Source organism: Danio aesculapii, chromosome 11, assembly GCF_903798145.1.
Source record: "Danio aesculapii chromosome 11, fDanAes4.1, whole genome shotgun sequence".
NCBI classification, from domain to species: Eukaryota; Metazoa; Chordata; class Actinopteri; order Cypriniformes; family Danionidae; genus Danio; species Danio aesculapii.
This window is the reverse complement of record NC_079445.1, coordinates 37,434,094-37,446,862: the sequence shown is the minus strand read 5'-3', so window position 1 is coordinate 37,446,862 and position 12,769 is coordinate 37,434,094. Positions and strand designations below refer to the sequence as shown.

Here is a 12,769-nt window from a genome sequence, read left to right as displayed (position 1 = left end):
AGAAATGAGGTTAAACCCAGATCACCAAGCTTGTGGTCAGCAGTTTATAGAGCAGTCACAAAAAATTCTGATCACACTCGCTTATTACCGTCTTTGGACGTGTCAGAATTTTGAATATATCCTGAGGGGAATGCGAGGGCTGAGCGGGACAGATATTTTGTACTTGTGCCCTCAAGTGGCCTTTTGTTTTTTCCAGTAGTGAACTCATGATCAAATGCTCTGCCTTCAATTTGATTGCAAGATCATGTATCTTAATTCTCTGAAAATGTTCTGAGGTAATTCTTTAAAAAAATTGCAAGTCTGTATTTAGCAGTTTTGCATTGTATGCTGGGTAAAAAGGGCCACAACTGTCAGAGCTTAAAGATCTGACATTTGCTAGAAATTAAGTTTAAATTCTAAGGAAAATTTAATTCATTAAAAATGTGATAATTGTGATATACAAACTCTAAATTGCAAGAAATAAACAACTGTGAGTGTTTTTTTTTTTTGTAGAATAGTAATTGTGAGTAATAAAGTATTCATTCAGGAGTATTAAAGTATCAAATGGAAAAATCGGAATTAGAAGATAATGGCAAACTTTTAAACTACTTATTAAACTTTTAAACTAATCAAAATAAATTGGCCATATTTAACCCTTTTTATTTTTATTAACTAACAATGGAATAATAAATTTTGTATATATATATATATATATATATATATATATATATATATATATATATATATATATATATATATACATACACACACACAGTTGAAGTCAGAATTATTAGCTACCCTGTTTTTTTTCCTATTTTTTTCCCCATTTTCTATTTAACGGAGAGATTTCTTCAACACATTTCTAAACATAATAGTTTTAATAACTCCTTTCTAATAACTGATTTCTTTGTCAAGATGACAGTAAATAATATTTGACTAGATATTTTTCAAGACACTTTTATACAGCTTAAAGTGACATTTAAATGGTTTAAAAAAAAATGTAACTGCTTTTATTCTAGCCGAAATAAAACAAATAAGGCTTTCTCCAGAATAAAAAATATTATCAGACATACTGTGAAAATTTCCTGGCTTTGTTAAACATCATTTGGGAAACATTTAAAAAAGAAAAATAAATTCAAAGGGGGGCAAATAATTCTGACTTTAACTGTATATATAGTACACTACCTGACAAAAGTCTTGTCATCGATCCCAATTGTAAGAGCAACAAATAATAACTTGACTTCTAGTTGATCATTTGGAAAACTGTCCAAAGGTAGATTTTTCCAACGAATCATCTGTTTGGTGAAGGAAATATCATGATTTGTAGTTATATTCAGTATGGGGGCGTGCGAGAGATCTGCAGAGTGGATGGCAACATCAACAGCCTGAGGAATCAAGACATTTGTGCTGCCCATTATATTACAAACCACGGAAGAGGGCAAATTCTTCAGCAGGATAGCACTCCTAATACTTCAGCCTCCACAAAAAAGATCCTGAAAGCAAAGAAGGTCAAGGTGCTCCAGGATTGGCCAGCCCAGTCACCAGACATGAACATTATTGAGCATGTCTGGGGTAAGATGAAGGCATTGAAGGTGAATCCAAAGAATCTTGATGAACTCTGGGAGTTCTGCAAGAACGCTTTCTTTGCCATCCCAGATGACTTTATTAATAAGTGATTTGAGTCATTACAGAGATGTATGGATGCAGTCCTCCAAGCTCATCGGAGTCATGCACAATATTCATTCTTTTTCCACTGCCCCATGACTTTATATTCTATACCAGGAATCCCCAAATTTGTTCCTGGAGGTCTGGTGTCCTGCAGATTTTAGCTCCAACCCTAATCAAACACACCTGAACAAGATAATCAATGTCTTACTATGTATACTTGAAACACCCAGGCAGGTGTGTTGAGGCAAGTTGGAGCTAAACCCTGCAGGGCACTGGACCTCCAGGAACGAGATTGGTGACCCCTGTTCTATACTGTACATTATTTCTCTTAAGTGACAAGACTTTTGTCTTAGCAAAGTCAGACCTTACTGTCCTATTCAAAGAATTAAAAATCAAGGCATGATCACATTTTATTTAGGTAAAATTAGCATAATCTAGAGGCCTTTGCCTTTCATAAAAGCCACTTCTGATACCAAATGATCAACTAGAAGTCAAGATATTATTTGCTGTTCCTAAAACTTGGATAGGCAACAAGACTTTTGTCAGGTAGTGTGTGTATATATATATATATGTATGTATATATGTATGTAGAGAGAGAGAAATGTTTTTATGCTAACATTATTTAATACATGCAGAAATTAATTAATCAATTAATGTTAAAGCTTTTTATTGTATATTTATGCTAGGTATTGTATTAATTGTACACATTTTTTATTGCAAATTGTTACCAGAAAGTAAATTTTGGTCAGTTAGGGTCTCATGATCAAATTGCATCCTGCCCAAACTTAGAAATTACATTCGTTATATTCTTTCTTTAAAATAGTTGACATTATGTTTTCAGTTGAGCTTTCTGATTCTGTTCCACTAACTCCACAGTTCTGTTTTGTTGTTAAATGACTTTTAGAACGATAGATGATCAAATCTTGTGCGCAGATCTTTCCTGGCAGAGGAAAGTGTGAGGATTGTGTTTTATTGTGTGTATGATGAACCCTGTGTTTGTGACACAATAGCGAGTATGCCGGCGAGTGAGACTGAATCCATGAATACAGAGAACGAGAAAGGAGAAGACGAGAAGGCGACATGTTGCGGCCCGACATGGTGAGAAAACGCACACATACCTTATGTCAATGTATGTTTCATCAGAAACGATCCATTCTGAAGTATTAAATCAACTACTGTATAAGAAGTCTCTGGTGTATTTTTTAACTTTAAAATGTGTTTCAAATTACAGTCAAAAAATTTCAAAATCAAAGTTCAGGTCAGTACATTTATCTAAGATTATTTATGCTTGTGTGCCGTTGTGTGTGTATTGTGAGCTAGCATGCTATAGCTAGCCAGCCAGCTTTCAGTATTTTAATGTTTGATCTGTGTAGCTAGCTAGCAAGCTATCTATAAAGCATGCTGTCCATCTAGCTAGCTAACATTCTAGCTAGTGTACAATCTAGCTAGCATTCTAGCTATCTATATCATTTTAATTTTCTACCTATATAGTTTTAGCATGTTGTCTATTACTTCGTGTGTTTTGCTTGATGTTTACTTAATTTGGTGTTTTCAAACAAAAAAGCATTCTGTCATTTTATTGTTCTTTCAATTATTTTCTCTTTTTATCTAGTATTATATTCTAGGTTGTTTCGTTTATTAAATGTTATATTTGAGTTTTAATATTTAATATCCAGTTTGCACTGCGATTTAATATATATATATATATATGTATAAACAGGGTTATAACAATGACTGCTTTATTTAAAATACTACATAATATTTAGTGCAGTATATCGAGAGTATTCTAGCCAATGTGCCATCTCTCCTTATTTCATTGCTTCAATTTCTTATTTCAAACATGTATTCATATTTGTATTGTATTGTCTGACTTCAATTCAATTTAAGTGTTTTTGTATAGCGCTTTCACAATAATTATTGTTTTAAAGTAGCTTTACAATAGGTCCACATTATTGTATTACAGTCAAATTCAGAAAACTTAAGGTTATTACAGGGTTTCTGTGGGGTCTTAAAAGTCTTCAAATGTCTTAAATCTCAAAATTAAAATTTTAGGCCAAAAAAGTTTTAAATTTACTGAAATATTGTGTTGTAGGTCTTAAATCTTTTTTAAACAAGTCTTAAATCACTCTGGACGCCTCGCACCCAGCACACTACCTGTTCGAACTGTTACCGTCTGGTCGGCGCTTCAGAGCACCAAGCACAATAACAGCCAGACACAGGAAAATTTTCTTTCCTCAGGCTATCTACCTCATGAACAGTTAAATTTGTTCATGTATTGCTACCCAATCTGGCCAAAACCTATACAATCACCAACAATAAAGCTTTTAACTTTTTATTAAAAAAGGTAATTTTGAACTCTATTTACCACAATGGGTTAATTATTTTTCTTACAATAATATTTGTTTAAAAGTGTTCAATGTGTTTACTGCTGAGGACACCGACCTGGACAGATTATTGTGCATAGATTTACTATGGATACAAGTAGAGCTTGCTTGTTTTTACACAATATTTAAAATATTTTGCTAAGAAATATCTAAAATATTTTAACTTTTTATTATTCATTTATTATTTTATAATTAAATGTATTAAATTATAATTTTTTTGATAGGGCAAATAAAAATCTTTTCCATCTGGGGCATTGGAAAAATTCCTTAGCATTTAGGCTATTATGAGTCTAAAATTTCATTCATAATGGTCTTAAAAATGTCTTAAAAGTCTTCAATTTAACTTGGTGAAACCTGTTATTAGTTAACTTAATTTTATTAGTTACTAATAACTTTAACTAGTAACTAATAGCTTTTTACAGTTATTTTGCAAACCAAGTTCCCCTGCTGTTATATAGTATATAGGTGATGTCTACTGTTTGTGTAGATGTTCAATGGAGTGTATTTGTGTTGAAAGTCTTCAATGGTTGTCTGCCTTCACTGTCACCATTTTTAGTCGGCGCTGGCGTCGCTGGAACCGCTTGTGTCGGAGGAATTGCCGCTTGGCTGTAAAATCTGTGCCATTCTATTGGCTGGTGATCATCCTGGTGTTCCTGAACACTTTGACCATCTCTTCAGAACATTACAACCAGCCCATGTGGCTCACACAAGTACAGGGTGGGCACTCCGTCTGTTTCTTACAGTACATTACATTTGTATTGTTGTCTAGAACTTTATGTAAAAGATCACCACTGATTCATATTCCCATTTATGGTTTATTCCTCCTTTAGATGTGGCTAATAAAGTGCTGCTGGCCATGTTCACGTGTGAGATGTTAGTGAAGATGTACAGTTTGGGCCTGCAGGCTTATTTTGTGTCTCTTTTTAATCGCTTTGACTGCTTTGTGGTGTGTGGAGGCATCACTGAGACCATCCTTGTGGAGTTTGAGATTATGTCACCCCTCGGCATCTCAGTGTTTCGATGTGTTCGACTTCTCAGGATCTTTAAAGTCACACGGTAAGAGATCAGGCTGAGTTTATGGTAAACAATACACAGATTAAAATTATTCAGTAAGGCTGAGTCAACAGTTAATGATTCACAGACTCAAATGATTCACTCAGGCTGAGTCTACATAAACTATTAACAGATTCAAATTATTTAGTCAGGTTGAGTTCACAATTAACGATTCACATATTCAAATGATTCAGTCAGGGTGAGTCTACAGTTTACAGTTCACAAATTGAAATTATCCAGTCAGGGTGAGTCTACAATTTAACAATTCACAGATTTAAATGATTTAGTCAGGCTGAGTCTACTGTAAACAACTCACAGATTCAAATGATTCAGTCAGGCTGAGTTCACAGTTTGCAATTTACAGATTCAAATGATCCAATCAGGGTGAGTCTACAGTCAACAATTCACCGATCCAAGTGATTCAGTAAGGCTGAGTCAACAGTTAACAATTCACAGACTCAAATGATTCACTCAGGCTGAGTCCACATACACTATTTACAGATTGAAATGATTCAGTCATGCTGAGTCTATATGTAACGAATCACAGATTAAAATGATCCACATTAGGGTGAGTCAACAGGCAACAATTTGCAGATCCAAGTGATTCAGTCGGACTGAGTCAACAGTTAATGATTCACAGATTAAAGTGATCCAATCAGGCTGAGTCAACAGTTAATAATTCACAGATTCTAATGATTCAGTCAGGGTGAGTCTACAGTTAATGATTCACAGATTCAAATGCTCCAATCAGGGTGAGTCTACAGTTAACAATTCATGGATCCAAATGATTCAGTAAGGCTGAATCAACAGTTAACAATTCAAATGATTCAGTCAGGCTGAGTCTATAGTAAACCATTCCACAGTAAACGATTCTCCACAGTTAACAATTCTCAGATTCAAATGATTCAGTCAGGCTGAGTCTACAATAAACTATTCACAGATACAAATGATTCAGTCAGGCTGAGTCTACAGTAAACGATTCACAAATTGAAATTATCCAGCAAGGGTAAGTCAACAGCTAATAATTTATAGATTCAAATGATTTAGTTAGGGTGAGTCTACTGTTAAAGATTCACAGATCCAAATGATTCAGTAAGGTTGAGTCAACAGTTAACGATTTACATATTCAAATGATCCCATCAGGGTGAGTCCACAATTATTGATTCACAGATTCAAATGATTCAGTCAGGGTGAGTCTACAGTTAACAATTCACAGATTTAAATGATTCAGTCAGGGTGAGTCTACAATTATTGATTCACAGATTCAAATGATCTGGTTATGGTGAGTCAACAGTTAATGATTCAGAAGATCCTCAGAGCTTGAGTGCATGTGTAAGTATATGAGTATAGAACACTTCTTTTTTCACACAGATTGTTTTTTTGTCTTTAGCCACTGGGCGTCTCTCAGTAACCTGGTGGCATCTCTGCTGAACTCAATGAAGTCCATCGCTTCTTTACTGCTGCTGCTCTTCCTCTTCATCATCATCTTTAGCCTCCTCGGTATGCAGGTGTTCGGCGGCAAGTTTAACTTTGACGAGACACAAACCAAGAGGAGCACCTTTGACAACTTCCCTCAGGCCTTGCTCACTGTGTTTCAGGTGGGTCTTTTTTGAAAGCTATGAATCTATTTTGTTATGATGTGTGTTCGCTCATGTTTAAGTATGCGATTGTCAGATTCTAACCGGTGAAGACTGGAATGCCGTCATGTATGATGGAATTATGGCGTACGGCGGCCCTTCGTCATCAGGAATGATTGTGTGCATCTACTTCATCATCCTTTTCATCTGTGGAAACTGTATCCTTTTCTTCAGAACAAACAGCTGCTGCCAAAAGCAATATTTCTAAAATGTATTTGTTTCTTATTAAAATGTACTTTTGTAAGGGTGCACTACATCAATCAAAAGATACCATACAGTTGTTTATATAAATTTTTGAACAACAAAAGTATCATGAAGAAAAATGACTGTTAACTAATTTCAACATTGATAATGAAAGAAATCTAGAACAACAGGAGCCTCTGGTCTGTAAGTGAGCGTCACTTTCCAAAACCTTTTCATTCAGTGTTCCTCGCTGGTGAAATGATCTACCCATTCCCACACAGACTGCTGATTCACTAGTATCATTCAAACGACAACTAAAAACCCATATCTTCTGCGATCACCTAAACCAGGGGTTTCCAAACTTTTCAGCCTGCGACCCTCAAAATAACAATGCCAGTGAGTTTTGACCCTCTGAGATGGTTATAAATATACAAATGTTGCACACACAACAATAGACCTATATAAACACAAGCATATTGACAACACAAAAAAGTGCAACAGTCTAACAACCATACGCTATAATTTACGTAGTCATTTATTCATTTGTTTAATTTAATATCAACCTCACCTAATGAGACCAGTGGGTACAATGTTTTCAACACAGGTCTATTCTTGGATTCATTTTGGAGGCCGCCACTCAGAGATCATTCTCAAATTGTTTATCTGTGGCCTGTATTTATTTTTACTGTATTTGATTGCCATAAAGATGTCAGAAAGTTTAACCTGATGCTATAAAATCAATCTGCTGCAGCATGACACTGTTTTAATCTAATGTAAACACACAATCCTATGAAAATAAAGTAAAAGGCTGATGGCCTTTTTATTCGCATGTTGTTGCTTTTTTATGTAACTATTAACTACTTTGTTTATCTTCTGATGTTCTGATGGTTATAAATAAAATATGGTAATTCTAAATGTTCAATCAAATTTATTTGACTTCTGGAAATCACCAAGCGACACCCTGTCATTGTCCCATGACCCCCCCAGGGGGTTCCAACCCCCACTTTGGGAACCACTGACCTAAACTCCTTTGAACAAAACCTCTAAACTATTTTCTCCCCCCACCACATCACATGACAACCTCAAAATATCATGCAATTCTGAGTGTGCCCCACACAGGTGAGTGGGCTTGACAAACCACCTGTAGAAAACACACACTTTCATTTCTCTGACACTTTAGCCGACACAGTTTTGCACATTTACACTTTTTTACAATCTGTAACTACGGCAGTCGGAGTGCAGATTTATTATGAAAAGAGTCAGGCAGGCAATGGTCAAACAGGAACAAACAGTAACATGAGGGTAATCCAAAAGCGTAGTCAGCAAAGCCGGCACAGGCGGAAAGACAACAAAAACAATGAACAAGGCAAAAATCAAACCACGAAAGAACAAGGCAAGGAAAAAACTTAGAAATGTTACAGGGGAACAAGACTCAGCAAAGTGTGTGTGTCTGTGTGTCTGTGTGTCTGTGTCTGTGTGTGTGCGTGTGCGTGTGCGTGTGCGTGTGTGTGTGTGCTGTTTATATAGTCCATCTGATTAGTTCATAATAGGCTTCAAGGTTTCTGTAATCAGGGGGAATCAGGAACTGGTGTGTCTGAGGTGCATGATGGAAGTTGTAGTTCATTAAAGCGGCATATGTGTAATTCTCCAGTGATCTGCATAGGCTAGATCGCTGGTGATCATGACACAATCACTCCATATCTATTGAAAAAATAAAAACATTGTGAATTTATAAAGTGTGATTCACACAGGTTAGTTGGCCGGACAAACCACCCGTAGATGCACTCTTCTGTCTCTAAAAAAACACTTCCCACTCATTACTCTAGCAATTAATTCTCTGATCACTAATAGTTACTTTGTATAATTAGCGCTTCTTGTGTGTGTTGCCTCTTCTTCTTGAATCGCTGAATGCCTCTTTAATTGTACGTCACTTTTGGACATAAGAGTCTCCAAATGACTACATGTAAATGTAAACAGGCCTAATCTATTGTATCTTTGACACCTTTCTTTATAACAAAATGGGTTTGGGATCAAATCTGTATCTGATCTGTAATTTAGTTTTATTCCTCAATAATTAATTTCCTTATATTATGACACACAGACATTCTCCTGAATGTGTTCTTGGCTATCGCTGTGGACAATCTTGCTGATGCAGAGTCTCTGAACACGGATGATACAAAGAAACCGTAAATGATAAAACCTTGTCCATTTAATCAGACATTGAAGGTCTCAATCTAGCGTCTGCTTAGTGTGTGCTGAATTTTACACTGCGTTTGTTTTCTTGTCTTTTTTTAAGTGATGAAATCGATGAAATTGAAGATGAAGCCAAGGTAGCTAATCCATGAGTGTTTGAATCTTTTTCTAGTGTTTTTGTAGTAGGATATAACAGCTGTGGTTTTCTTTGTTTCAGGCTGGAGAGGAGGATGAGAAGGATAATGCAGGTAAAGAACTATATGTGCATGTAGTTACACAGTCAATGAAATGTTTTTTTTTTCTCTGTCCTGATCATAATGTCTGTATAAACAGAGGAGGATGAAGAAGAGCCAGATGTACCTGCAGGGCCTCGTCCAAAGATCTCAGAGCTTGTTAAGAAGGAGAAGATCACTCCAATCCCAGAGGGCAGTGCGTTCTTTATCTTCAGCAACACAAACCCGTATGTGACATTGACATATAACATTCACAAAAACACATATACACTGTAAAAGGTTTTTACACGTTTATTTATCTTATTTTTATTTATTTTATATTTGATGCATTTGAAAATGTATTGATGTAGAAGTAATTTGTAAGTTATTATTGTAATTTAGGATTTTATGATATATGTTTGTAGAGTTATAGAAGCCTGATCTGACAATATTGAAATTATGGAAAATTATATATATATATTTTTTTTTTTTAATTTTTCAACTTTTTTTGCTTTAATTGTTTTATTTGAAATTAATTTTTGATAATTTATTGATTCCTTTGAAAATCTGTTGATGTTGAAGCCATTTGTCAGTTAATATTTTAATTTAGTATTAACATGTTATGTTAAAGGCATGTTAAAGTTCTAAAGGCATGATCTGAGAATATTGAAAATTACTTTTATTTTTCTCAATTTTAGTTTTTTTATATCTTTTTTTGCTTTAATTGTTTTATTTGAAATCTATTTTTAATTATTTATTGATACATTTGAAAATGTGTTGATGTAGAAGCAATTTTTAAGTTAATATTTTAATTATGGATTGACATGTTTTTCTAGAGTTATAGAAGTGTGATCTGAGAATATTGGGAAAAAATTCTAATTTATATTGTTTTTTATTTCTTTTTTGCTTTAATTGTTTTATTTGAAATTTACTTTTGATAAATTATTGATACATTTGAAAATGTATTAATGTAGAAGCTATTTGAAAGTTAATATTTTAAATAAAGATTTTGTGACATTTTATATAATGTTTTTCTAGAGTTATAGAAGCATAATCTGAGCATATTGAACATTATTATTTTTTTTTCAAATTTTTATTTCTTTTTTGCTTTAATTGATTTATTTGAAATTTATTTTGTGATAATTCATTGATACATTTGAAAATGTATTAATGTTAAAGTAATTTGTAGGTTTATATTTTAATTTATGATTGACATTTTATGATATATTTTTCTAGCATTATAGAAGCATGATCTGAAAATATTGAAAATTATAATTATTTTTTCTAATTTATATTGTTTTTTTTATTTATTTCTATTTGCTATATTTGATTTGAAATGTATGTTGTGATTATTTATTGATACAGTTGAAAATGTATTGATGTAGAAGTAGTTTGAAAGTTAATATTTTAATTTAGGATTGACATTTTCAGTTCTAGAAGCATGATCTGAGAATTTAGAAAATTACACAAATGCTGAAAATGCATTATTTCTTTAAAATGAATATGCTGTAATATTTATGAAATGTAAATGAAATGTAAATTATTTAGACCTTTGGAAAGAACATGAGACAAAAAAAAACTTGAAATTGAAATTACATTTCCAATAGGGAAAAAAATCAGCAGTCAACCTATTCTATTGTTATTCTTTTTGACACATTTAAGGTTTCTGTACCCTAAACATATTTGAGTCATTCTCGGTCTCTCTTTGTTTCTCTCTAGAGTTCGAGTCGCTTGCCACAAGCTGATAAACCACCACGTCTTCACTAACCTCATCCTTGTGTTCATTATGCTAAGCTCAGCCTCATTGGCTGCTGAGGATCCAATCAGAAACTTTTCTGCTCGGAATATTGTGAGTATTACCACAGTAATGCCAAGATTGTACAGTAAAGTCCAAACCATTTCATAAATAGTTGAACTAAAACAATATTTTAGTTAAATGTTACCATCATGAAAACTTTATTTATTTATTTATTTATTTATTTATTTATTTATTTATTTATTTATTTTTATTTTTTTTTACTTTTATACATTTATTTATTTATTTTACTTTTATACTTTTATTTATTTATACTTTTATTTATTTATTTATTTATTTTACTTTTATTTATTTATACTTTTATACTTTTATTTATTTATTTATACTTTTATACAGTAGTTTATTTATACAGTTATTTTTTATTTATACTTTTATTTTTTTATTTATTTATACTTTTATTTATTTTAATTTTATTTATTTATACTTTTATACATTTATTTATTTTACTTTTATTTATTTAATTATTTATACTTTTATTTATTATGCCATTATTTATTAATATTTTTATTTATTTATTTATTTTACTTTTATTTATTTAATTATTTATACTTTTATTTATTATGCAATTATTTATTAATATTATTATTTATTTATTTATTCTACTTTTATACTTTTATTTATTTATTTTACTTTTATACTTTTATTTATTTATTTATACTGGTATACAGTAGTTTGTTTATTTATTTATACAGTTATTTCTTTATTTATTTATACTTTTATTTATTATGATTTTATTTATTTATACTTTTATACATTTATTTATTTTACTTTTATTTATTTTTTAAATTTATTTATTTATACTCTTATTTATTATACCATTATTTATTTATATATGCTATTTATATACGCTTAGCTATCTATCTATCTATATATATATATATATATATATATATATATATATATATATATATATATATATATAAATATAAATATATATATATATATATATATATATATATATATATATATATATATATAGTTTTTTTATGGTTCAAATAACCGTTTCCAAACACATTTACAGATAAAGTTAAAACAGTTACGTGTGATAGTTCTGATTAAATTAGTGGATTTGTTTGTGATTACCATATTTTCTGGAATAGAAGTTATATTTGTTTACTTGTTTGTTTTCCGTCTGAAATCTGCCCCGATTTCCATATTGTAATGGACAAAAGGTGCAGAGTGATTGACTTTATATTGAATTTCACAAATATTTTTACACACTTAGATTTTTCTTTTCTGAATACTGTTAAATGCTAAATGACTTGTAGAGTAAGGTGACGTACATTTTACAGTGCTTGTAAGCATTTTACTTACTATTAACCTATTGTAACTTATTTCTGAATAAAATAATAAAAACAGCATAAATACTAGTTTTGTCTTATGAAATATTGACTAAAAAACTGTCATTTCAACAATATGATTTTACTGAGACAAATTTTCCAGAAAATCTGGTAGTATTTATTCTGTGCTTCTGTTATTCCTTTCTGCCATTATGTTTTCTAACCTATTTCTTTCAAACTAAGGAATCTACCTTTACTGAAACACTTGTTTTTGTGGTGTTACCAAAAAAGACACACTGGTACACCCTGGATTAATCAAAGATAAACCTACAAATCTAAATCTATATAATCTGATGATAAACAA

At 31.8% G+C, this 12,769-nt stretch overlaps 1 protein-coding gene across 1 annotated transcript in view; it reads left to right on the top strand.

Annotated features, from left to right (window-relative positions):
• The window catches only part of cacna1da (calcium channel, voltage-dependent, L type, alpha 1D subunit, a), a 173,469-nt gene that overhangs the window by 95,439 nt on the left and 65,261 nt on the right, over positions 1–12,769 (top strand). The window contains exons 9-19 of the mRNA XM_056468396.1: positions 2,658–2,745; positions 2,879–2,905; positions 4,588–4,748; positions 4,862–5,087; positions 6,475–6,682; positions 6,759–6,879; positions 9,006–9,090; positions 9,201–9,234; positions 9,315–9,345; positions 9,431–9,557; positions 11,029–11,158. Coding sequence (XP_056324371.1) covers positions 2,658–2,745; positions 2,879–2,905; positions 4,588–4,748; positions 4,862–5,087; positions 6,475–6,682; positions 6,759–6,879; positions 9,006–9,090; positions 9,201–9,234; positions 9,315–9,345; positions 9,431–9,557; positions 11,029–11,158 — 1,238 coding nt within the window. The remainder of the gene's footprint in view (positions 1–2,657; positions 2,746–2,878; positions 2,906–4,587; positions 4,749–4,861; positions 5,088–6,474; positions 6,683–6,758; positions 6,880–9,005; positions 9,091–9,200; positions 9,235–9,314; positions 9,346–9,430; positions 9,558–11,028; positions 11,159–12,769) is intronic.